Genomic DNA, 24,335 nt, shown 5'->3' on the forward strand with positions numbered 1-24,335 from the left:
CAATGGATAGTAATGGTGTCTTCTCTAGGCAGCCGTGGCAAGAGAAATTACGTCTGCCGTATCCCATAAACAGGGGGCATTATGATCATTTTCACGTTGTAATTTTTAGAAGACCTGGTGCCATCATACGGAGGTGAGGAACCATTGAGCATCATGGTAAGAGACAGCTTTTGAAGAATAAGATAAGATATAGGTAGATTTCCCACCATCATTAACCATGAACGCCAAAGGTAAAATGCAAGGCGCCACCAAAATTCCACAAAAGACGGTGAAATGTCTGGCTTTAAAGGAAATATCGGACAGATGAAGATGAGACGTAATGAAGAACCGGGGTATTTGCGCCGAATGAAATGAGTTTGCTGGACAACAGAACCGTATTGTCAAAGCCTGCGATGCGTATTCTAAGGGAGATAAGCACCTCCAGCAACAACAAGGTTCATGTTTGTGAACTTGACTTTGTACACAGCGGTCTTCTTCGTCGGGAAAGCACTGATCTGATCAGGAGTCACCACGACGTCCTTGCCCTTCTTCTTCTTGCTTTGAGCGGCGGCCCCTGCAGGAGCATTGGCGGCATCAATCTTGGTAGCGCCAGAGCCTTCAAGCACCCGACCTTGGTTCGCATCCTGAGGACCAGTCACGTCCCAAATCCGGACAGTTCCATCCGCGCCGCCCGAAACCAGCACGGTCGATTCAACACTCCAGCTAAGGGACCAGATCCCACCCTTTCCGTGTCCCCGCATGCGCTTCAACAGTCGACCAGGGGCGAGATCCCACAGGAAAATTGATCCCTGATCATCAGCAGAGGCAAGAATCTTTCCGTCACGGCTGCACTCCATGGCAGTGATATTACCAGTATGACCGGTGAACATTCGTACCGCATTTCCGGTAGTGACGGCCCACATCCGGACCGTGTGGTCACAGCTCGCAGTGAAGATATACGCGGAATTGGGGTGGAAGCAGACACAGTCCACATCTTGGTCGTGGCCGACAAAGATGCGCTGCTGGCGAATATGATCCGTAACCCAGAGGCGAGCCGTCCGGTCAGATCCGCCCGAAACAAAGTAGTGACCAAATGGTCCCCAGCAAAGATCCCAGACAGGTCGATCGTGACCCTTATAGACAACCATGCATTGCCATGTATCTAGAGACCAAAGTCGAATAGTCTTGTCCGCGGAAGATGAAAGAAGGAAACGAGCATTGGTAGGCACGTAGTCATCAGGATGCACGTTCTCGGCGCGTGTAGCCGAGGGCTGGAAAGCAACGGCATAAACAGGACCAGAGTGCCCAATCAAGCGACGGGAATTGGCCGGGGGCTGGTCATCCATTTCGGGATAGGCTGCTTCAATGTTGTTCCCATCAAGGGTCCAGACACGAATGTATGACTGCTCGAAACCGGCGGCCACGAGGATATTGTCGTCGGAGAAGTCGAGGCAATTTATGCTGTGTGTCTGTTAGCATATCGGATATATCAAACTAGGGCCAGGGAACTTACCCATCATAGGTGTTGTGGAAAGTGAACATGCACACACTGACACCAGGGCCCACGCCACCAGTGCGTCCTTCAATCTTATACCGGTCCCGGTTTTCCTTAACCTTCATCACTTCCATGCGCACGTCGCGAGCGGTGGAAGAAGGAAAGGGGATATCAGCGCGGGTGGGCGCCTCGTCATCTTCCTCCTTCTTGATCATCTGCTCGAACTCCTGGGTAAGAGTGTTACGCCCGGCAACAGGGGGTTCCTTGGCATCTTCCTCCGCGAGTTCCGCACGCACATCCTCTTCCATCGCTGGCTCCATCGGCATTTTTCCAAGGCGAAGTCGTGGCAGAGTACCCGCCATGGCTGGATTGTCTCCAGTATAAGCGGAGCCGGGATGGTGACCGGGAATGCCCTCATCCTCAGCAGGGAACGACTGGCCTGCTCCGATCTGGCCCAGCATTGTAGCAAAACTGAACCTATCATCGGCGGCGCGGTCCATGGTCTTGACAACGCAAAAGCTGCTAAGAATGGCGTTCATCACGGATCCTCCTTCTTTTTCCTTGCTTTCTAGGAATTGTAGAAGATTAGTGTATGCGGGGTTACTCAGAACAATTCGATACTTGTTAGTCCGGTAGAGCTTGGCCACTGAGTTGCCCTGGACGTGCTCCGGTAGACTGATGGGTTCGAAGACACGGATATCATCCGTATGTTCCGGAAGGAACATGTTCTTGTTGGCCTCAAAGAAAGCCTTTGCATCCTGAGGGTAGAAAGAGGTAATCATGTTCAGGAACGAGTAGACAAAGAGTGGCCATAGCACCCGACGGAGTTCCGGCTAAATTGCTGTCAGTGAAATGTGCGGTGAGAGGAGTAAGGTGTTACCGACCTTGTACAGGTCAAGGTTTTCTTCCACCCATGTCTTCAAAAGATCTAGATAACACGTTAGAGTTCAGGTATGGCGTGAAAGAGTTCTCGTAGCTTCTTACCAAACCCCTGCTTGAACTTCGGGCGAGCATCTTCCCCAAGAGGAGGTAGAGGGCGACCGTCAATCTCTTGGTTGGCCGACTCCATCCGCAGCATGGCCTCAGTGCGGCTGTATCCTTTTTTGGCCAAGTAATCGATGACCTATATAGATCATCCAGTTAGCTGGGCAACTCAGAACTGACAAATGACATGAAACAGACAGTGTCGTTTCCACTGGGGCTCTCAACCAAGAAATTGGTCAGGGGAGACGGGCGATCATTCCGCTTGGCGGTGCTCTGCACTGGTCCTGAAACCCCCGCGGTCGTATGAGCCTGCCTTTTCTCAGGCAGTTCACGCTGCGATGGCGGGGTCTGCCGAGGGAGCCACGGGCGTTGCGAGGGCTCTGTCTCAACACTGACCGTGGGGGTTAGAGGTGCCGCAGAGCCTCGCTTGGTCTTGGACTTGCGCGGGGCACGTTTCTTTGGGGGCGCTCGAGGCATGACTTGGCAAAGGAAGGCTGAACAAAGGATGGATTGGGAAGAAATGGGAAAGAAGATGAGAATGGCAGGCAACGGAGGTGTTAAGAGCAAGATAAAGGGAGGAAAGTAAAGAATTGTTCAAGTGTCAACACATCAACAGTTCCCTAATCGGGCAAGGACTTGACCATTAGGGAAGGCTTTTCTTCGGCATTTCCTCTACAAATGAAGCCTCGCTTCAAGTGAGATTAACCAGAACATCACCAGGGTGCCATAAACACCATACTGTCCAGGGTCTCATCATTGATATCCAAGCCCGTGTTCTAAAATTAAAATGCATATGAAGGGGGTAAAACCATACAAAGCATTGAAACGGGAAGAATCATGGGGAAAGCATGAAATGTACTTGCAGGGCTAGGCAGGGGTAGACTGAATGCTGATTGTCATATACGAAATGCCACTCACGATTTGGTTCAGGTTCTGCTGTGACATAGCACCACTTTGCGGCGGTGGTGGGCCAGGGGTCGGCGGTGGATGTACCGGCTGGCCAGAAAGAGGCTGTTGAGAATTCATAGGCATCCCATTTGCACCAGGGCCCATACTGCCGCTGCGAGGCACAGGGCTAGGGGCACCGCCAGGCGCGGACATGATAATTAAGTTGGGTTTGAGAACCAGTGAAAGATGGCACAGAAGGAAATGTGGGTTCAAGCACGTTATAACTATAAAACGAGTGAAAGACGTAAGAGGATGAGCGGGATCAGATGGAATAACGGAGGTACAAGATGGGGAAGCGATTTTGATATCTCAATGGATCCGGTTAGTGTCACCGCCTTCCAACCCCAGATTCACCACGTGATGTAATTGCTTCAACTTTCCATTCTGTTGATGAACACTTTCTATTGTGAAAAGTATTGATCCCGTGAAATGGAGGACTCTTCACCAGAACATATCTTTAGCTCTGCTGATCGAATCCGACAACTCAATGATGTTGACGAGGTACATGCAAGCTTCCTGAAGCTTGAAAATGGCTTACTAACCAGACGATGACTCCAGGACGTCGCAAAATTGATCCAGTCTGCTGGTCTTGCAATCCAGGCTTTGACGAATGCGAAGCCAAACTCATCTTCTCCCGCATACGGTTCCCTCGAATCTCACAAGACCCAGTTTAAAGAAGCCACCGCACAATACTTCGCCCTCCTGTCTTCCATTGACGTGCGACTCCGACGCCAAGTCTACGCTCTAGAGGAAGCTTCGGTGTTGGGACCTGAGACTAGTTCACGCGCAGGCGATGCGACTGGCTCGGGCGCAAATGCTGCGGCTGGTACTGGCGCAGGATCTGGCGCTGCCAACCCGCTAGATATCAGTTGGTTGAACAGTCGGAAGGATACGGTCGGGAAGGACAAGGAGGCAGAGCTATGGGCATCAGCAAGACAATTTGTCGAGCAATTGGGCCACTCGGCCTCGCAGAGCTCACCGAAGCCAAACGGGGATGCCGAGCAGATGCAGGTCGATTGATTCAGGTATACATTGTTGAGTTGCAAACCGGAGTAGGGAAGGATTTATGCTTTGTTTTGATACCCCAAATTACCAGGTGCGGCATCGATTGATGCACAGGCATGGCAGATCTATTGCCACGGAGCTTTGACTACAAGAATCTGGATTGGACTTGGTTTTATACATGAATACAGAGCGGATGATATTGGTGAGTAAAACTATGCAAAGACAGAAAAGAAGGGGAGACCGACAAAAGGTCTACCATGGGCTCCCAGAGCCGTTCGAGGAGTCAAGATTGCAAACCCATTTCTATTTTTGCATGGACTTGATCATCTCCAGTTGCGTTGCGCGGTCCCGATTTGTCTCCGAAAGGGGTGCGAGACCTGATAGATCACATTAGCAATGTTTAGCAGCAATTGGCCGATGATGAGTCAGTTCACTTACTCCGAAGCTCGCCAACGACGTCCTTGGCCTTGCCAAAGTAAACCTCCTCTAGAAAATCAATCATGTCAGCAACAAATTAGCACTTCAGCGATGGGTTCAGACATACGTAGCAAGTTCCGCATCTTCAATTCCATATCCTCCACTAGCCTGCCCACATTTGCGACGTGGCTGGCATCCGATTCTACGGGCAGATCCACTTCGACCTGGCGAGTCATGTTGCCGCTCAGGTCCATCTCGCCGAGAGCCGGGCTTTCACTGGCCAAGTGGAGGATGACGGTGCTTGTCAGTTTGTAGTGGGACATGCGAGCCCGATCGGTGGCCTCGAAGACGTGGATACTGTCCCACGCGCCTGAGCTCTGGGAACCGGGCGTCACCCCTGGGTACATGGAATCGTCAGTTACAGTCCCTTTCATACAAGTGCCCAGTAGCGTTGGAAACACCTACCCTTTTTCAAGAGGATAACTCCCGCAAATCCATCATCCAAATCCCAAAAGTAGACACTTCCGACACCGCCCTCGTAGTAGAGCTCCCGATAAACATCAAAGGCATCGTTGGCCGCGACCTCCAGCTTGCGCACACGCTCACTCGGCACGGTGCCATCCTCGAGTGGAGGGTCGAATTCGTTGCTCCATGGTGAGCGATAGCTGTCCCCGTCACGGTTGTAGTCGCAGAGGAGGTAGTCCCGGTTAGTCTTTTTGCATCGGCGGATCTCCAAAGGTTGATCAACAGAGGAGAGAAGATCTTCGGTGAGATCGGGCACAATCGTTGTAATGGCTTGGAGGTTAGCCTTGGTGTCGCGAGGATTCAGGCGGCGAAGAAGATCGCTAGAGAGACAGTGGTCAGCTTCGTGCACTTGCGGGCGGGGTTACTGTAGGGGATCAGATTGCGGAGCCCAACGGAGTCGATTGTAGATTATCGGGAGGTTGAAGGAGACCTTGAGGGACGATGAAGCATTGGGAGGTTTCAGAGTACTTACAGAGCGCTGTCAAACTGTGCATCAGCCATGGTGGATGAGGTGATGGGGGGGATATTTTGTCTGTTGATGATGCTCGCCCGCGGAAGTTGATGAGCACTGAGAGGAGGTGCGTGGGCCCAACTGGGTCGGCCGTCGTAGTATCTCCGATCTATATATCCCCGCAGAGTCAGGACATCACTCTGTGACTAGTTACTTAGTACAGATTATCTAATACGATCTGAAGCACAATAATACATACTCAGGAAAAAAGTCAACATAGAAAATGCTTACACAGCCAATGTAGTGCATTCTGCCTTGCACGTGTGGCTGTGCTAGGCCCAACAAAGCAGCTTCACTGGTATATCATAGCAACAAATATATGTACCATGTAGGCCCTAGCTCCTTCGTGAATAAGCAAAGCCATACTGCTAGGTAAGCTCATACGCAAGATCTTCGGCATATTCCTCATACTACAACAGAAAATCTTCCATGTCTACCTACCCTGTATCATACCATATCTCCTACCGCTTTTCTACCGTATTAGTAAAAAGGTTGAAGTGCTCTCCAAAACAATAAGAGTCAATTGGAGAGAAGAAAGGAGACGGGAGGAAAGGAAAAATCAGGTGAAGGTTTTAACTTGTGTACAAAACTCTCAACGGTGTGCCCTTGTAATAGAGGGGTTGGTATATATATCTTGATCTTTCCTACCTACTTCAAGCTCAATGTTTGCAGAATCCCACAAGGGCTAAAGAGACATAGACGATCCAATGCCCTTGGTCAATAATGGACCTCGGGGTCAGTTTCCAAGTAATTAACAGGTTTATAAGGCCCAGAAAATTGGTGCAGGTGTCGAATGGATCTGTGTACATCCGGGTGATGCATATGATGTTTTAGGATGTCTCAGTACTGTGACAAGATCACATGCAAGATTAAACTTGATTTAATGCTATATTTATATCACTGGATCTGATTAATTCCCTTGCGATACCACTCTGTGAGTAAAATTAAGGGGTACGGAAGGCAGCGATACTTATATCACCTTGACTTATGGTATTGCACACATGAAGACGTCTGGGAACACATAAGTAGCTAATGATCATCCAAGAAGAGTCTAAACTCTCTTGACAATCCAGTATATGATAGACTGAATGGTTTCTCTTGAACTACTGATCCATGTGATTGATTCAGCAAGGAAACTAGTAGATGGAATACGTAGACCGCATGGAAGACAGGAATGGGAAACGTCAGTTTTTTTTTCGGAATGGAGTTTTCCATCTCATTTGAATTCAATACAAATTGGACGTGGTAGATTGAGGCAGAAACCTTTGGTATTGAATCTTGTCTTCTTGATATTTTCTTCTTTCCCTTAACCTCTTTCACTTTGTTTACCTTTCCCAACCCAGTACCTCAACTTCATTTCAAAATCTCGCCTTCCAAACAGCCCATCCTTCCCACACGTCTCTCATCTCGAAAATGAATCTCATTCTCATCGTACTTTGTGCCTTGCTGCCTCTCGTGACCGCTGATGCTGTCAACGACCAGTGCGCCAAGCTGTGTATGTTGTGACCTGTTCATCAAATTGATAATTGGCATCTGATAACATTCTCTTTTTCAGGCAACGCCAGTGACGTGTGCTGCATCGCCAAGTGTTATAAGGTCCCTTGCCCTGATGCTACTCAGGTCGAAGAAAGCAACAAGTGTGCCGCCGCTTGCCCCCAAGGCAATGGCAGCACCGGCGATACGCAGAAGTATGCCGACTGTCTGCAAAAGTGCTTCGACCATTACTACATCGGTACTGATGGTGTTACTCCTGCGATCGTGCCTGTTGACACCTCTTCCTCTGGCACCATTGTCCACAGCACTACTGTTTCTGGCACCACTGTCTCTGGCACCACTATGACCGTTCCTGGATTCACTGTCTCTGGAACCACCGAGCATGACACCACGGTTCATGGCACCACTGCCTCTGGCACCACTGTGACCGTTCCTGGAGTCATTGTCTCTGGAACCACCGTGCATGACACCACGGTTCCTGAAACCACTGTTACGGGCGTCCATACTACCCAGACTGATGCCACAGCCCAGTCAGGCAGCAGCAAAGGTACGTGAAGGATATCATCAAGTTGAAAGTCCTCAAACCTCATACATAGTCTCACAGCCACCTCCACTGCTGATGGAAGCGCCATCAGCGGATCATCCAGCACCAACGCTAACGCTATGGCTACCCACGTCTCCAACGCGGTCGCAAATGTCAATATGGGTGCTTTGAGCGTCGGGATCTCCGGTCTGGTGCTCGCCGCTTTGGCTCTGTGAGCAATTTAATAGCAGCTTCACCTGATGGGATGTTGACTTTCGGATCAGGCCTGGTTCTTGACGGGAATTTAGCTTCTTTTGCCCGTACTGCGCTTTTTTATCTGTTACTACGATATGCGTGATAGTCGTCCTTATTTTAACTAAAGCCTGGCCGTCAAATCTTACATCAATGAGTTCCAATCTGGATTTTAGTACAGCGTCTTTGGTCTAGACTCTAGAGTGAACATACCGAGCAAACCAAATCCACATCGGGTCGATCAGGATTTCAATTTGCGTAGATCATACCCCACTGCGATTCCCCGCATGAAGCTACACGCCGGGCTTGGGATTTGAATATGCACCGCACCCGCAGGGTCTATGCAGGGCAGCAGGGGATCGATGAGCCGAGACTTCGGGCTGCAGCAGATAAAACCAGCGCCACTTCACCGCCAACGCGAACGAACGCCTAGAGTTTACGGAAAATTGAGTTTCTTCTCTGCATCTCCCATGCAAAAAGAACCTCGATCATTTAGCTTGAATTGGACTTAAGTTCCTGACAATACAATCATTGGAAGCGCCAGAAAACAGAAATTCTAGCACCAAACAAAGACTCGAGAGCAAGCATGGCCCCAACACCCAGCATGTCAGAAACCACCCCGCAATTCGAGAGTCTATACACCGAAATGTCCAGCTTTGTGGATACTTGCATGTCAGGCCATGACCCCTCACACAATCCGCCTCATGTCCACCGGGTAGTCAAACTAGCCCTCCGAATTCTAGAAGGAGAACGGCAGCTAAACCCGGGAGCTGAGTACTCCGGTGCCGTGGTAAAGCTCGCAGCCCTGCTTCACGATATTGGAGATCGAAAATATCTGCCAAACATGTCAACGGATACCGAGGCGGCATCTTTAGATCCAAAGACAATGGTCGAACACGCCCTGTTGCAGCGTGGTGCACCCGCAGACCTAGCTTCCAGCGTCCAAACCATCGTGTCCCATGTATCATATTCCACCGAATGCAAGGACCCCTCCGTTATTCGGGGACTGATTGATGAAGGATTGGTGGAGCTTGCCATTGTGCAAGATGCCGATCGACTGGATGCTATAGGAGCCATTGGTATTGGACGATGTTTTACTTTCTTGGGTGCCCAGGGAAAAAAATTTGCCGGGCAAGGGGGCTGGGTGATGGATAATGCAATTGAGCATTTTGGGGACAAGTTGGAGAAGCTTGAGGGCATGATGAAGACGGCAACGGGGAGGAAAATGGCTCGTGTGCGGACAGAGAGGTTGAAAGTCTTTGAGGGGTGGTGGAAAGAGGAGATGACGGAGTCAATTTAAGAGGCATAAACCGCCCTGCATACGACGGACTTTTCTATGTTGAATACGGACCCTGAGAAGGACCGAGTTTATATTGATGTGCATAGCTAATCCAGGCCTGGAAGGAGTGGCAGGCAATGACAGAGAAGCCAGGAATTAGAAGTCAGAAAAGCACTCCAACGTCAAAAAGATCACAAAACCGCCCGTCTATCAAATGCAATGGAAATAAGTACAAGTTTGGGTATTTGAGTTTCTGTGTGAGCAATTGAAAATCTGAGAAGCAGACCAGGTGGTCCACGCTGGACCATAGGTCCATCTGATGTAATTTCATAAGAATGAAACAAGCAGCACAGGTGTCCGAAATGAAAAAAAAAAGCACCGACTCCGTGTAGTTCTTCAACGCCGTACGCGTAAGCATAAAGTTCTAAATCATCAAAAGAAAAGAAAAAGGATGCAAAAGGGGGAAAAGGGAGAAAAATTAAGAGATCAGACTCGGTCCCGAGCAAAGTCCAGAACCTCACAGTCATCCTCAAAGAAGCCATCATCAGTCTTGAGGGGAGGTGACGCTTTCTTCTTTCGTCGGGTGGTAATAACTACCTCCTCGACATGACCGGTACTGTTGGCCAAACTTATGAGATTCTCTATTTCACCACCAGCACCAAATGAGTGTCCATGGACGGCGGCGTCTTCGTCTTCATCGTCCGCATTGTCATCGCCACTATTGTTGTACGATTTGACGTGTACCTTCGTAGTTGTAATATTGCCTCCAAAGACCCACTGTTCGCTAGTTTTTGCCACGGTCGGATCAGCGTCATTGCCATGACAAGAATAGACATGCAAGCCAACCCGCTGGTCAGTGTGGAAAGGCTGGTATGGTGTGTTGGTTTCAATCTCCGCCTGGGAGAGGGGCTGACACAAGGATCTACTCGTACTTGAGGGGTTCGCGCCGGCCGATGGCAAAAGAAGCGTTGCCTTCACCGATAAGTCCGGATCGTAGGGTTTCAAAAGCGCTGGTCCACAGGGGGTTTGCAGTGTAGCAGGTAGCTTGTATTGTCTCTCCTTGCTGCCAATCACAGAGTGAAATTGACGGTTCTTGTGGTTCGTCGCAGCTCGTTTGAGGCGATACAGCTTGAAATTCCCATCATCCACCACGCCTAGGTATATTAGACCTTTGTTACAGATCCAAACCACACGGGACGGGGCTGGGTCTCGTGCGAGTCCTGCCAAGTGGAGTCGGTTTTCCCCGACATGTCGCAGGGTGTGAACGGTACCAGTAGCGGCAGCACCCATGGATTTGCTAAGCCCTGCTGCAACCACCTTCCCTCCTTTAATACCGGCTGCGGTGGGTAAAGCGAATCCGCTGATGTTCGGGAATGCAGTGCCACTTGTTGAAGGAACACGGCCTCGGACAGCGGAGAAGAAGGGCTGGGTCTTCCCTCCGACCAACTTCATAGCCGCTGACAACGGATTTCCACCGGTCGCTTGGCCTGAAATCTCGTCACTCATGGGATCGATGGTCGGGGACTTCTTGGGGGCTGAGCGAACTCGGCGGAAAGGAGGCCATTGAAACGCACTTTGAGGAAGGTCAAACACATGAACAGTCCCCTTACGAGTAATAATGGCCAGCCGATCACCCACCGGTGAGGTCCAAATCACATCGACAATACTCGATGTCGTCAACCGAGCGTATCTCGCTACCTGACGCACATTGGGGCTCTGATCAACCAAGTCATCAGCCATGAATGCCATTGCTCGGCAATTCTTGATCTGCATGAGATCCCAGACGTATTGAACGTCACCCTTCTTGCTAGCAGTGAAAAGCATCAGCCCATTAGGCGATAGGGAGAGAAAGCTGCAGCCGTTGGGCGCCTGAAAGGTTGCCACAGGATTGAGGGAGGTCGTCTTCACGTCCATGCCGTCATCAAACCGCTGCAGGTCAATAATTGATACCGCATCAGGAGCAAGAGAGTTTGTCAACTGCGTTTCCTGAGCGTGCGTTGGTGGGAATATCCCGTATCCCGAGACTGGGGAATCTGTGCCCCGACTTGGGCGCTGCGGAGGCGTGCTAGTAGGATTCTGGCTATTCCAATAGGTATTCCAGGCTTGCATTCCCTGATCTCCCATCCAGCGAGCACCTTTGACAAGCTCCTGTGTGACGCCTCTGGCAACCTTGTCGAGAAAGCTTTCGCCTTCGCCAACGTCCGTGGCACAGTTCACAGAGGGAATAGCAGAGGGGCTCCGAGTCTCAAGCCCTTGAGCCCGACCATGCACCAGGTTTGCAGGGACTATTCCTTGAATAGATGCCCTGTACGAGGAGGACGGAGGTACAATAGCAAGCCATCTCCCCTGTAAAGCTAAAATAGGACGCTCCGACAACGACGTGCGAGGCAGGTCATAGTGAGAGCCATCCGGGTCGGTTGAGCTAGAAGATGCAGAGTACCGTCGACTTTCTCCTGTCTGTACATTTGTCCAGGTTTTCCCCAAGCACTGATAAGACCCCGAAGAAGTTTGCCGATAAACATAAACTTCTCCACTGATACCAGAAGCTACAATAACATGGTTCCCACTAGCCATGAGCTTCAAACTACCCACAGGAGATGGTGCCAGAGATGGCAGACCAGGAATATTCTCCAGAGACGGTATAGGTTTACTTGAAAATAGGGTTGCAACATGATCCCCAGACCGAAGGGAATATACTTCTACCCGGGTCTGGAAGAGCGGGGTATCGTCTCGAAGTGGGCGTCTGTCACTCGAATGACCCCGCGTCATGGACGGGGGCACTTCATTGATCTCAGAGCCCGCCGACGAGGCACGCCCCTCTTCCTCGTTCGGTGCTAATGGCCCATGAATGATGACGGCCACGTGGGCCTGAAAGGATGCAGGTGACTCCGTGGGGGAGTGGCTAGGAACGATCTTTGCCTCGAGAATACGGCCATTGAGACCGGTGATCTGCCCGATGAGACGCGTTCGCTGGTCTTCGATCGCCTGGACTTCCAATCCACTGTCTGTTCCTACCACCAGAACATTCAAGACACCTCGTGACGCCTTTGACAGATTTGGAAGAGTATCAAATCCACAGAAAGAATAAGCGCCATCCGTGACCGGGCGAGGATGGGACGGAATGTCGATTTCCGGGGCGCCGTAGAAATGGGCCTGAGGGAGGTGAGGCGGGGGTGCAAGATGACTCATTGGACTTCCATAGGAGTGGCTCTTCCGTCGATCTACAGACTGCTGCCGGGAATGCATATTGCTTCGGTACCCACTGCTGTAGCTGAATGGTCGAAGCCGCGTAGGGGGCGATGCCGAAGAAGGTTGACTGAAGCCGCCCCGCTCTTGGATAGTGGGGAAATTGAGGGAGGAGTCATGAGGAACCTCGCCATCCATCAGATCCGTCGGGGGGCTCTTCCCAAAAGGAACCGATTGGGCCCATGTGTCGGTACGACTGGTGAGATCGTTGTCCGTGTTATCTCCCATTGAGCCGAGCACGTCGAGGACGGGTGATGTCACGGTGGGTTGAACATGATGTTCCAGAGGGGGATCTGGATAAGAGGATGGCTCTAGAGGCGGAGGCTCCGATGGTTGAACCCTGAAAAAAGAACATTAGAACTGTTGGGGGGGTCCCTCAAGGGAAAATTCCAAGGAGTTTCATACACTTCATTTGGAGTCTCTGACTCCGTGACGGCTCTGGCCGCAGCCTTGGCTTTTTTGCTATTTTTCTTCTTTTTGACCTTTCCACTTGACTCATGCTCTGGAATGATGCGTTGATCAGTGCTGAAAGATGTATCGTCTTCTAGCGACCGGCTCTGCTGTCGGATCAAATCGTCAGGTGCGGCCGGGGGCATTCAACTGGAGTGTGCCTCGAGGAGACACTAGACAGATCAAAGCACTATGGAGCCGCTCTCAGGACCCGTGAGGAGGTCTGAGAACGGAGGATGAACGATCTGTTGCTGATCGTAGCGTGATGGACCAGTTAGGAAGTACAAAAGGAGGGGTTCGATTCTAGGTGCCACCATCAGAACAGTTCACAGTCGTCCATTTGTACTCTCCGGCTGCAGCGGCAGGGGAGAAGAGAGTGTATATGCTTCATATATCTTATTCAGACTCACCTATTCAGTTGGTTAGGTTAGATAACAGTTGGTCGAATTCTGTCGAGTTTGGAGGGATTTGGAGGAACCGAGGCGTATCAAGAGCGGAGTTCACTCTAGATACGCGGGGAAGCTGATAAGAGTGATAATGTGTATTGTATGACGAAAACAGCACTCACTGGGATGTTAATCCAGTCAGTGCCTAAATGAAGATTTGAATCAAATATATAAGGTATTTAATCCTGAGATGGATGTGTAAAGAAGATGAAAGCGGAGGGGGGGACGAGGGAAGTAAACGCGGTCCCTGAGTCAGAAGAGCCGTGACCAAATGACCCCTCAGCTGTTCAGCCGGGAGACCCAGGTGGTCCATACTTTCCCCCCTTTTACTATGTATTGATTACAACAAACACATAACTTGAAATCCAAGGTTATCTCCCATAACCTTTTTATTCATTGACTACATTCTTATCTAAGCATGGCCACTTTGAACCCATGGTCCATGAAACCTTCGTCATTGTTCCCCGATCATAGCCGTTTTACCTTTCAAGGTCCAGGAAATAAAGCCAAATCAATATCTGGTGGGGAATGTGAGGGTCACGGGGATAAACAGTGACGCGGTATTAATCTTGGAAAGTTGCTGACGCTGATCATTCAAGTAATCGGTTCCTGTTCTACCGATCACGCCTAGTCCGAAGATAGCCAGCGCCACGTTCTTGCATCAGGCCTGTTCGCCAAAGTTGGAACTGGAAGGGAATAGGACCTTCCATAAAGGAGAAAATTTGTTTTGATTCTTCTATTAGATTTGGACGAGATTTTCATAGTCAAGACCTGGTAGTGATGGTGATACAGGGACCCCATGTGGGGCCGAGAGTAGTTTAGAGATTCCCCTGATCAAGTCTTCTTCTTTGCAGCAGCCTTGGCCTTAGCAGCCTTCTTCTTGTTGCTGTTGATCATCACAATTCCTATGAAAGTTCCCACCACAGCGGAGCCCAATAAGGCCAAGATGACGGGGATACGGATGGCCCACACGCGGGGAGGAAAGAGGTCGTGGAGAGGGTGCCCGGGGTCAACGAAGGGCTGTTGAAGCAAGCAGAGCAATTAGTATGGGACGGATCCAAATAGTAGGGTTTTGTTTAAAAAAAGATAGACACACCATCAACAACGTCCAGGCGGTATAGTAAAGAAAGATTGCAGTAGCAGCCAAAAGCATGGCGGATCCCACGAGTTGGCCCAGCTTTAACAGATCAATGGTCAGTAAATATGCAAATATAGAGGTCAGCCGAACAAACCATATTTTTCTTTATCAAAATGAATGGTCAAGGGAAGAGAGTGAAAGGCCTGGAGATGATCACGATCACTTGGGGTTTCAAGGAGCTCCGCGTCTTTGGTTTCAATCGCGCGACTTGGCCTCCAGGTCACGTGACTCAAGAGCTTTCGTTTTGGGTAGCGCGGATCCGAGTTAAGACTTGCAACATTCAAACCTCATCCTCTCGACCCGTCTCTTCCCCCACCTCACGAATCCGAACTCCCCCCCTTCGGAAATTCTCGAGGCCCTCACTATGGACGACCCGGCCGTCCTCCAGTCGGCGGTACGAGTGCCCACTCCTCCTCCGGGCGCGTTGTCGCCCACCGCAGCTTCGCGAAAGCGCTCGCCTCCTTCGCGATCACCCTCTCCGAATCGTCGTCGCTCCCCACCAGGAGATTCATCCAGAGATGATGCAGATGCCTCTGGAATTGACTCGGCCCGTGCGATCGAGCGAGAGCGCCAGCTCGCTGATCGAGTCCGCGAACATGAACGGCAGGAAACCCGCAAGCCGCTGACCGAGGAAGAGAAACAAGCCTCTGCAAAGGCCGAGTACGAAAAACTTCTCAACATGCGATCAGGTGGTACCTACATCCCTCCGGCACGCCTCCGTGCACTGCAGGCTCAGATCACGGACAAGACCAGCAAGGAGTACCAGCGCATGGCATGGGAGGCATTGAAGAAATCGATCAATGGTTTGATCAACAAAATCAATGTGTCTAATATCAAGTATATTGTTCCAGAGCTATTTGGTGAGAATTTGGTCCGAGGTCGAGGCCTATTTTGCCGTTCCATCATGAAGGCGCAGGCGGCTAGTTTGCCTTTCACTCCCATCTACGCTGCGATGACCGCCATCGTCAACACAAAGCTGCCCCAAGTGGGGGAATTACTGCTCTCCCGGTTGATCATTCAATTCCGAAAAGCGTTTAAGAGAAATGACAAAGCGGTTTGTATTTCATCGACGACTTTTATCGCGCACCTGTGCAACACCCAGGTCGCGCATGAGATGCTTGCAGCTCAGATTCTGCTGCTTCTGCTCCACAAGCCCACTGACGATAGTGTGGAAATCGCAGTGGGGTTGACTCGAGAAGTTGGTCAGCACTTGGAGGAGATGAACCCCCCGATTGCGCTGGCTGTCTTCGACCAGTTCCGCAACATCCTCCATGAAGCTGATATCGACAAGCGAGTGCAGTACATGATTGAGGTGCTGTTTCAAGTCCGCAAAGACCGCTACAAGGACAATCCCGCGGTCAAGGAGGAGCTTGATCTGGTGGAAGAAGAAGATCAAATCACACATCGTCTTGGCTTGGACGACGAAATCGAAACACAAGACACGCTTAACATCTTCAAGTTTGACTCGGAGTGGGAGCAGCATGAGGAAGCTTACAAGAAGCTAAAGGCCGAGATCCTTGGCGAGGACAGCGATGAGGATGAGGATGACGAGAATGAAGACGAGAGCTCGGAAGAAGAATCGGATGCGGAGGAAGAGAAGATGGACATCAAGGATCAGAGCAATACGGATCTGGTCAATTTACGTCGAACGATCTATTTGACGATCATGTCTAGTATCGACTTCGAAGAATGTTGTCATAAGCTAATGAAAATCAACCTCCCCGCTGGGTTGGAACCGGAACTGCCCTCAATGATCATTGAGTGTTGCTCCCAAGAGCGCACATTCTCCAAATTCTATGGCCTGATCGGCGAAAGATTTGCCAAGATCAACCGACTGTGGTCAGATTTGTTCGAGGCGGCATTTGCCAAATACTACGACACCATTCATCGCTATGAGACGAACCGACTACGCAACATCGCACGCTTCTTTGGACATATGATCAGCAACGACGCTATTGGGTGGCATGTCCTCTCCGTTGTCCATATGAATGAGGAGGAGACCACCTCAAGCAGTCGAATCTTCATCAAGATCTTGTTCCAAGATCTGGCCGAGCACATGGGCTTACCGACTCTGCAGTCTCGTTTCCGCGATGAAATTCTTCGCCTAAGTTTCGAGGGCCTGTTCCCGACGGACAACCCTCGACACACTCGCTTCTCTATCAACTACTTCACCAGTATCGGTATGGGTGCTTTGACAGAGGACATGCGGGAGCATCTCAAGAACGCCCCGAAGCCCGCATTACCCGCATTACCGGCTGCGAGATCCCCATCCCGCTCGCCATCTATTCGCTCTCACCCAGCATCATGCTCGACATGCACCCCTCGCTCATCCCGATCTCCCTCTCGTTCCCGTTCCCGCACCCGCTCCCGCACCCGCTCCCGCTCACTTTCATACTCTCGATCTCGTTCAAGGGACCGGGGCCGCTCCTACTCTCGTTCCATCACGCCGTCTTCCCGAGGTCGGAGCTACACACCCTCTCGATCCCGGTCTCCACTTCGTCAAGGGCGTCGCGATGGGTCTCACAGTCGATCCAGGACGCCATCTGATCGTGCACGGTCTGTCTCACGTACACGTCCTCGGCACACTCGAGCTCGCTCTAGCTCTCGTACTCCCAGTCGTAGCCCGTACCGACCTCGGCGCTCCGTGACACGATCGGTTACACCGCCACGACGTGGACGCAGCTACTCGCGATCAATCTCCCGCTCAGTCACTCCTCCTCGGGGCCCAGCATCTAAGAGTGTTAGACGATCCTCTGTATCCGTATCCCCTCGCCGAGAACGCGATCGGTCTCCTGGCCTTGCACCGCACACACACCCAACACGAAGGGATGGTTCGCGCCGGCGCTATTCCCAGACCCCCCCTCGCCGACGTTGAGTGGTGGCCTGCGGCATGAAATCCATCCTTGTTCAACTCGAGCAGAAGAACGCACTTCGATTTTTTGATATCTTGTGATTGATTGTTTAGGTGATTGGGTTGACGAAGTCTGGTCTGGTGGAACATGAACAATTGGAAAACGGCTGTATTTAACTATTCATTACATTATCCTTGGCCTTTTCCTGCGATAATCTACCTCTTCATTAGTTGGGCAACTGCGGGTCCCGCGCTTGAAACACCCAACGCCCGGCATTCCTTTCTCCCTTTTGTTTTCTTTTCTTTCAGGTTCTTTACTTCAGGTTCTTTACTTCAAGTATTTAACAAGTACCGTAAGAGAGAAGGCAGGAGATATTATGGAAGGCCAAATAGGACATGGGATAGGATGTATAGGAACTATCGTAGAAATTTGAAACATAAGGAAATCCTATGGAAATACCATGCATACTATGTTCATAGATAAGGTCAATCAAGTCTATTGGGTATCTCAATAATCCACCTCCGGTCTATACACATAGACGTCTTCAAAGCCTTGGAATAAACCACTCAAATCTCATGCGCCTCCCATACACACCGATCACATCGACAGTTTCCACCCAAAGCACCAGACGCCCACTCTCTCCGCTTATCCACTGGCAGCCCGATATCGCAATAGTGATTCAAGATCTCTGCATCCTTCGCAATACCCCCAGCCTTGGCGTCCTTCATCTCGACATACCCGTCAGGTCTAGTTCTCGTCCAGACAGCCGTCTCTTGGTCATTCCGTGCTCGGAAAGTAATCTCTCCACCCCATTCCCATCGGACACTGGGATCACAGGAATGGTTTGCTAAACACCATAGCGGATGCACGGCACACAGCTCAGGACCACCATCCCATGTCGACAGCCGGCCAGAAGCGGTACCCCGGAACTTGGCATAAAGGGTATTCAAAACCCAGGTGTCGTAGCGCGGAAGAGACTCATAGGGATCGATTTCCATTTCCTCGAGGAAGCGCATTGGCTGCAGTATATTGAGTTGGAATGAGAAGGGCAGAGAGGCCACTTCAGAGCCGGATTGCTCGATATCATATTCATGGAAATCACCCCATATGTACTTGACTTCGGGCAGATCCAACGGATGCACGTCCTGGGTCGCAGACATAGCCAACGCCCGACCAAGTAAAAGCAAATACAAGCAGTCTGCTTTATCCTTCGGGTCAGGGATGTCCTTCCCGATAGACTCTAGACCATCTTCCAGGCCACAGATTGCGCCGTGGTAAACCTTTTGCGCAGTGTCGTGACATGCCTGACTACAGAAAATAGTATCCGCGCAGCCTTCCTCGCACGCAACAGGAGGTTCAGCAGCCGAGAGATCAGGCAAAGGCGCATTACACGCATCACAGAGATCATCATGGAGACGATTTGTTGCGGTTAAAAGCGATGATTCCCTTAGAATAACCTCATCCGCTGCGATATCCTCTTTAGCGAAGAGACCCAGTTGCACCGAGACTCCAGTATCGTCATTTGCTGTGGCACCATGAAGTGCCGGCAACGCCACAGCGCGGACTTCACATTTTGGAGCAACATCTGCCAGTCTTTTGTTGAGATAATCCAATTCTTCTGGAGCGCAACGGTCTGGTTCATGCTCATTCCAGGGATAAAGGACGCGACGCGCGAAGCCCTGCGCCGGTAGGACGGCGGGGTCGATTGATTCTAAAGCCACCTCATCGTTGAATGTGGCACGAGACTGATACACCTTCTTCACATGATCCATTTGGTCATGTAAAATTGTAGAAGTTGTGGTACTATTGACCTTGCCTGTGTCCAGGTCACCGAGAAGTTCAATGCCACGAACCCCAAACTCATAGGCATCGCGGTAGCAGCCACAGCGGACCAAACTACACACAAGAATGGTGTAGACCTCTCCAATTAGGGTATTATATTCTTCTTCCGTCACTGAGACGGTACTCTGATCTTGCTCCCCTTCCTCTTCATCCTCTCCGCTATCCTCGGCGGTGTTCTTGTCTTCGTCCCGGTGGGTCTGGTTTTGAAGAGTACTGTCAACTTTGCGTCTGGCGTGAAATTCATACATATCGGGATCTACCACAGACTCCAGCAACGACAGTGCGCGGTAGGCGTCGGCAGCAGCCAGATCGGGGAAGCCAAGTTGCTCATGAAGGCAGGCTCGTTCGAGGTAGAGGTGCGGATTATGCGGGTCCTCGTAAAGCTGAGCGGTCTTTTCCGCTCGGGCTTGCAGTAATGCAGCCATTGTAGAGCCTTCAAGTAAACACTTCAGTGTAGTTGTGAGAGTAAGAATCTTTGATAAATTCTCTCGGAGCAGAATTTCTATGTGGGGGTTATCCGTTCCAAGGTTTCGGTGGATCCGCGCGGGGGGGGGAAAGCCCTATAGGAACAACTGGATCGGCGTTAACGACTTTTATACTACGTGACGGAAGCAAGAGCTGAAGAGTTGGAATTTGTAATCATTTTTAACAACCTTAGGAATATTGCCATTCTTATGCTGGGATTTCAATTGTTCCCATTCCAAAGAAGATAAAGCCCCCCCTCACGCCCAATTCCATGCAATCCGTTAAATCATTCTGTGAATTATGAACAGTAAAATAAAATCAAACATTACTATAATTACCTTGCAAGTGGATGCCAGTCACATCACCTGTCTAATATGAGCATGCTTTACAGCCATATTTCGGAAGAAGCGGAAACCTACCAAACAGTTTTCGTCCAGGACAACGGTGGCCCCTTCGCCTCCACCTACACCCTCGATACCCCCTTCTAAAGTTTGGCGGCCTCGAAGGGTGGCAGCAAGTCGGGTAAGCATGCTTCTCTGTCGAGAATAGTTAGTAATCTCCCGAGAGTCCGCTGAATATCACATACAGTTATATAGGCTTCGCTCATACCACCTCGACGATCAACATCATTCTGGCTTATGATACGGTAACTATCCTCAAGGCGCTTGCGACTGGAAAGTCCACCGACATTGTGAACATTCGAGCCAAGTGCATTCGCCGGGTTATCTGGGTCGAGAATATTGATGCCTTGTCTGGCTTGCTCTTGGGCATTTCGGTCTGGGTTGAAGATCTTGATAGTACTGTCAATGCCGGAGACGGCCATAGTTGGCTCATATGGGTGACCTGAATTGGTCAGTCAGGATCTCGAATCGCTAAATCATCGTCACTCACCTTGCACGACATTGACGACCTCACTGTCTCCTTCGAGTATATTCACCAAGTTCGCAGTCTTGCGATCCCACATGAACACATGGCCCGAGTCGCTGCCACTTACTACATATTCATCATTCAGCCCAAAGAAGTTCACGTCCTTGACAGTTTTAATATTGCAGTGTCCCCGATAAACCTTCGTGTGAGATGAGCAGGGGGTGTCCAGCTCAACATCTCCTCGACGTCCCTTACGGGCCCCAGAACGTAGTGAAACAGGAATTTCAGCCTCGGAATCTTGTTCGCTGTCATCATCGAACCCAAACTCTAATTCATCTGGACCTGCTTGGTCGATCTCATCCTGGTCACTGTCATCTGAAATATTATCACTGCTGATACTCTGCCCAGAGTATTCCGATGAGGAGAGGGCTTCCCCAGAGTCGTCTTGCTCATCACCGCCTGGGAGCATCTCGTTTCTGCTAGAACGGTTCGGCCGGGCATTCCTCACAAGGTTGATGGATCGGATCAACTCTTCTGGCTCATCGAGATCAATATCTTCTTGGGATTCTTCGAGAAAGCGTTCCAGCTCAAGATCACTGTCTGATTCGTCCAGCTCGGGCTGTAGCCCACCGAAGGCGCGGTTGACAAAGGCATAGTTGACACATTTTCCAGTTGTCATTAAGAGACCCCTTCCAACCCTCAGGATCCAGAATCTGAAGGCAGACGCCCGGTCCAAAGACCGGACCTGCGACGAAGGATTGGATACACGACGTTTGTCAATGCGAGCAGCAGTTGTTCCAAGATTCTCAAGTGGTAGCTTGACGGCATTTCCAAAGGCAACGACTGCTGCCCGCTGGGTTTGGAATAATATGCGGGTTCTATCGTGCTCATATGGCGAGGCATCGACATTGACAATAGGTGTGTCTCCAGAAAAAGCATGAAGATACGGGATGAGGACTCTTTCAATCGCATCATCGACTTCGTCTTCCAAAATCGGGAACCTTGCGTTTTGTCTGCGATGGCATGATCCACGTTTGAATCCCGCCAACAGCTCTTGTCGACCGCCCTGCAGCCAAAGCAATATGGCCTTCAGAAAGTCGTAGCCAAACTGGGATTCTCGATCAATAGATTCATCTTCACTGGGCGCGGGCATAATCCTCTGGAAATCCCGATATGTATCCACATCGTCCGCTTCTCCGTTCGATGGGTCCTTCAATACACGTGCGAGTGTACCAGCGGCTTGAATGAATCTCCATGATTCTTGGCGGTGGCGACGAAGCGTTTGCTGGAGAATCACGGTATCATGAGATGGGTTCATGGGATACTTCCACTCCCGAATGATAGATTCCATTTTGGGAAGGATATCGGATGCCATCGCCAATGCCGATGCAAAAGACTCGGCATAAAGCGCGGTTTCATTTGAATCCCCGCCCGCTGCCTCACGAATAGTTTCTTCCAGTGAGAACATAGCCTGTCGGAGCTTCACCAGGCCTTTGGAAATGTCCCTGCTTAACCGTTGCGCCTCGTTCAAGACAGAGTATCTTGCTCGTTCCAGCATGTTTTCCGGGGACTCCTCGTCTAAAACTCCCGGGATGGGAATATCGGAAGACTCGCCATTCTCATACCGGACTCTGAGGGTATTGGGATCAGCGGATCGGCGTCGAGAATGATGCCGGTCGCCACTTTCTTGGGAGGACATCGATATAGGCTTTGGGCGCTTACGTTTCCGGTCATGCGATGCTGCCTTGGAATGCTTCTTTGCACTTTTGGATAAGGAATTCTCGTTAGGCGAGTTGTCTCGAGCATCTGGGCTCTGAATGAGATCAAAACTGTAGATGTGGTCGCCAGACCAACTGACAACCATTTCGTCGGGATTTGCGTCACTTATTTTACAAGCGGTGATGTGTCCCTCGTCGAGGTCTCTCATGTGATGCTTGCCACGAGGGGCGAACCGTCGAACACATCGAGTCGCCTTTCCCATGATTTCATCATCGTGAGACCCAACGCTCGGAGTTGACCGGTTAGGGGTTCCTCTTTCCGCTACCATGTCGCGGCCAAGCATACGTCGATCATGGAGGAAGCAATGCACGTGTGCACCGCCAAGGGCAATGTAGTGTGGCTGGGACGGAGAGCACGAAATTGTGTTTAGATCCAGGCTAAACTTCTTGTAGGAGATAAGGGGCGGGGGAACGTTCGAGTCATCGTGATCCAGGCCAGGCCTGTAGGCCATGAAGCCCTGGCCACCATTGGGCGGGGGATACGCGGAAGTCGGCTGGCGCAAGTCCCACTGTCGAACCTCACCATCTTCTGAACAGGTTAGAAATAGGTACGGGGAGGACTCGACGACAATTCGCTTCACACGGTCGGCATGACTCCGGTAGACCCTCGCATTTGTGTTCCCTTCGCTCAAATAACGGGCTCCATCAAAGAAGCTGTTGAAACGACGGCTCCTCGCCGAGGCTGCGAAAGCGGAAGTGGCAGCGACGTTGCCACTGCTGCTGGAGTATTCGATGTCGAAAACACGCACCTGCGAATCACCGGCACAAGTGACTAAGGTTCGGTCGTTCGAATGGGGCATGAACTTGACCGAGAAGATGTTGGCCTTATGGCCTGTATGCACGGTGGTGTTCAAGGCAAATGGAGCATCGGAGGATTCAGGTTGGTAAGAATAGATGTTCAAATGTTGATCATCCGAGCCCGAGGCCAGGAGACGTCCTGAACGGGACCAACTGCGACCGTATTAGCGGCATTCAGCCAGCCAGGCCATAATCTGTCAATGTGAAAGCATACCTGAGGGCGTTCACGCAGCCTGTATGTCCACCAAGCTCGTTCACAATGTCAAGATCGCTGACCCACTCCTTGGAACCGTAAATGTCCCGGAGTCCGGCACGGGCAGATAAGCCCCCGCATTCTCGGCGCCAGAGGCGGTCGAAGAGCGAATCTCTCATGCTGGCGAGTGACCGCGATTGCCCAAGATGAAAATTTGACTAGGGGCGACTGATGATCATCCTGGGTCGCAGTAGCCGAGGCAGATGCTGCAGGTTTGGTCTTTTCGCTCTCGGTTTTTTTCTTCTCGTGATGAGGATTGTAGATGACGTCAAGGACGGGATAGCCGAGCGATAGGAATGACGCGATGAACAAGAAAGAAATAAAAAGTTCAGGAAGAGATGAAATGTCTGCCACGTTATTCAGAAACGAAGAGGGCGAGAAATCCAAGCGATAAGGACTCTCAGGAACTGAAGATGCGAGAGAACCTGTTTCAAAACGGTATTTGTCCACTAACGGTCTAGGCCAGGGCTGACTCATCCGTTGCAACGTGAAGCTTCATCTCAACATCAACCACTTATGGTTCGATCATCTAGTCCCAGTAGACTCTACGAACAACAATTTTATAAATGACGTGAACCGGACCTGTGGACAGTGAATATTTGTCAACTACTAGTATATACATATCTTTGTTCGGATTTGACCATTGGATCTCCGTCATCAAAAGGTTTCCTGGCCCAAACCCGCCGGCTACAAACATTAAAGATTGAGGAGTTAGTGAAAATCAAAATAATCCAAGGGAAGTTGTTACCTACGCCCATTACTAGCTATGCGCTTGCCCATTTTCAATT

At 50.6% G+C, this 24,335-nt stretch overlaps 11 protein-coding genes across 11 annotated transcripts; 4 read left to right on the forward strand and 7 right to left on the reverse strand.

The window, feature by feature from the left end:
* Nucleotides 1-401: 401 nt before the first annotated feature.
* N7520_011967 (putative transcription initiation factor TFIID subunit) lies at nucleotides 402-2,935 on the reverse strand (the record flags this gene model as incomplete). Its single annotated transcript, XM_057145900.1, has 5 exons — nucleotides 402-1,440; nucleotides 1,493-2,307; nucleotides 2,359-2,402; nucleotides 2,459-2,597; nucleotides 2,657-2,935. 5 exons carry the CDS (start codon nucleotides 2,933-2,935, stop codon nucleotides 402-404), a joined length of 2,316 nt encoding a protein of 771 aa, XP_056991654.1.
* A 390-nt stretch (nucleotides 2,936-3,325) lies between these two features.
* N7520_011968 (uncharacterized protein) lies at nucleotides 3,326-3,559 on the reverse strand (the record flags this gene model as incomplete). The annotated part of the gene is made up of 1 exon (XM_057145901.1): nucleotides 3,326-3,559. The coding sequence occupies one exon, from the start codon at nucleotides 3,557-3,559 to the stop codon at nucleotides 3,326-3,328; it is 234 nt and encodes a 77-aa protein (XP_056991655.1).
* A 276-nt stretch (nucleotides 3,560-3,835) lies between these two features.
* N7520_011969 (mediator of RNA polymerase II transcription subunit 11) lies at nucleotides 3,836-4,426 on the forward strand (the record flags this gene model as incomplete). Its single annotated transcript, XM_057145902.1, has 2 exons — nucleotides 3,836-3,907; nucleotides 3,965-4,426. 2 exons carry the CDS (start codon nucleotides 3,836-3,838, stop codon nucleotides 4,424-4,426), a joined length of 534 nt encoding a protein of 177 aa, XP_056991656.1.
* A 288-nt stretch (nucleotides 4,427-4,714) lies between these two features.
* cap2 (F-actin-capping protein subunit beta) lies at nucleotides 4,715-5,854 on the reverse strand (the record flags this gene model as incomplete). The annotated part of the gene is made up of 5 exons (XM_057145903.1): nucleotides 4,715-4,788; nucleotides 4,850-4,897; nucleotides 4,956-5,225; nucleotides 5,294-5,673; nucleotides 5,826-5,854. 5 exons carry the CDS (start codon nucleotides 5,852-5,854, stop codon nucleotides 4,715-4,717), a joined length of 801 nt encoding a protein of 266 aa, XP_056991657.1.
* A 1,423-nt stretch (nucleotides 5,855-7,277) lies between these two features.
* On the forward strand, nucleotides 7,278-8,117 carry N7520_011971 (uncharacterized protein; the record flags this gene model as incomplete). The annotated part of the gene is made up of 3 exons (XM_057145904.1): nucleotides 7,278-7,359; nucleotides 7,420-7,905; nucleotides 7,963-8,117. 3 exons carry the CDS (start codon nucleotides 7,278-7,280, stop codon nucleotides 8,115-8,117), a joined length of 723 nt encoding a protein of 240 aa, XP_056991658.1.
* A 620-nt stretch (nucleotides 8,118-8,737) lies between these two features.
* Nucleotides 8,738-9,433, forward strand: N7520_011972 (HD domain-containing protein; the record flags this gene model as incomplete). The annotated part of the gene is made up of 1 exon (XM_057145905.1): nucleotides 8,738-9,433. The coding sequence occupies one exon, from the start codon at nucleotides 8,738-8,740 to the stop codon at nucleotides 9,431-9,433; it is 696 nt and encodes a 231-aa protein (XP_056991659.1).
* A 465-nt stretch (nucleotides 9,434-9,898) lies between these two features.
* N7520_011973 (uncharacterized protein) lies at nucleotides 9,899-13,254 on the reverse strand (the record flags this gene model as incomplete). Its single annotated transcript, XM_057145906.1, has 2 exons — nucleotides 9,899-12,998; nucleotides 13,064-13,254. The coding sequence occupies 2 exons, from the start codon at nucleotides 13,252-13,254 to the stop codon at nucleotides 9,899-9,901; spliced, it is 3,291 nt and encodes a 1,096-aa protein (XP_056991660.1).
* A 1,134-nt stretch (nucleotides 13,255-14,388) lies between these two features.
* Nucleotides 14,389-14,789, reverse strand: N7520_011974 (dolichol phosphate-mannose biosynthesis regulatory protein; the record flags this gene model as incomplete). The annotated part of the gene is made up of 3 exons (XM_057145907.1): nucleotides 14,389-14,574; nucleotides 14,651-14,731; nucleotides 14,787-14,789. The coding sequence occupies 3 exons, from the start codon at nucleotides 14,787-14,789 to the stop codon at nucleotides 14,389-14,391; spliced, it is 270 nt and encodes an 89-aa protein (XP_056991661.1).
* A 267-nt stretch (nucleotides 14,790-15,056) lies between these two features.
* Nucleotides 15,057-17,567, forward strand: N7520_011975 (pre-mRNA-splicing factor CWC22; the record flags this gene model as incomplete). Its single annotated transcript, XM_057145908.1, has 1 exon — nucleotides 15,057-17,567. The coding sequence occupies one exon, from the start codon at nucleotides 15,057-15,059 to the stop codon at nucleotides 17,565-17,567; it is 2,511 nt and encodes an 836-aa protein (XP_056991662.1).
* A 543-nt stretch (nucleotides 17,568-18,110) lies between these two features.
* On the reverse strand, nucleotides 18,111-19,811 carry N7520_011976 (putative MYND domain protein; the record flags this gene model as incomplete). Its single annotated transcript, XM_057145909.1, has 1 exon — nucleotides 18,111-19,811. The coding sequence occupies one exon, from the start codon at nucleotides 19,809-19,811 to the stop codon at nucleotides 18,111-18,113; it is 1,701 nt and encodes a 566-aa protein (XP_056991663.1).
* Nucleotides 19,812-20,207: 396 nt separating this feature from the next.
* N7520_011977 (WD repeat-containing protein) lies at nucleotides 20,208-23,666 on the reverse strand (the record flags this gene model as incomplete). Its single annotated transcript, XM_057145910.1, has 4 exons — nucleotides 20,208-20,387; nucleotides 20,438-20,694; nucleotides 20,743-23,447; nucleotides 23,509-23,666. 4 exons carry the CDS (start codon nucleotides 23,664-23,666, stop codon nucleotides 20,208-20,210), a joined length of 3,300 nt encoding a protein of 1,099 aa, XP_056991664.1.
* Nucleotides 23,667-24,335: the final 669 nt, after the last annotated feature.

This window comes from Penicillium odoratum, assembly GCF_028828045.1.
Source record: "Penicillium odoratum strain IBT 22623 chromosome Unknown utg000008l_segment0_segment0, whole genome shotgun sequence".
Taxonomy (NCBI): domain Eukaryota; kingdom Fungi; phylum Ascomycota; class Eurotiomycetes; order Eurotiales; family Aspergillaceae; genus Penicillium; species Penicillium odoratum.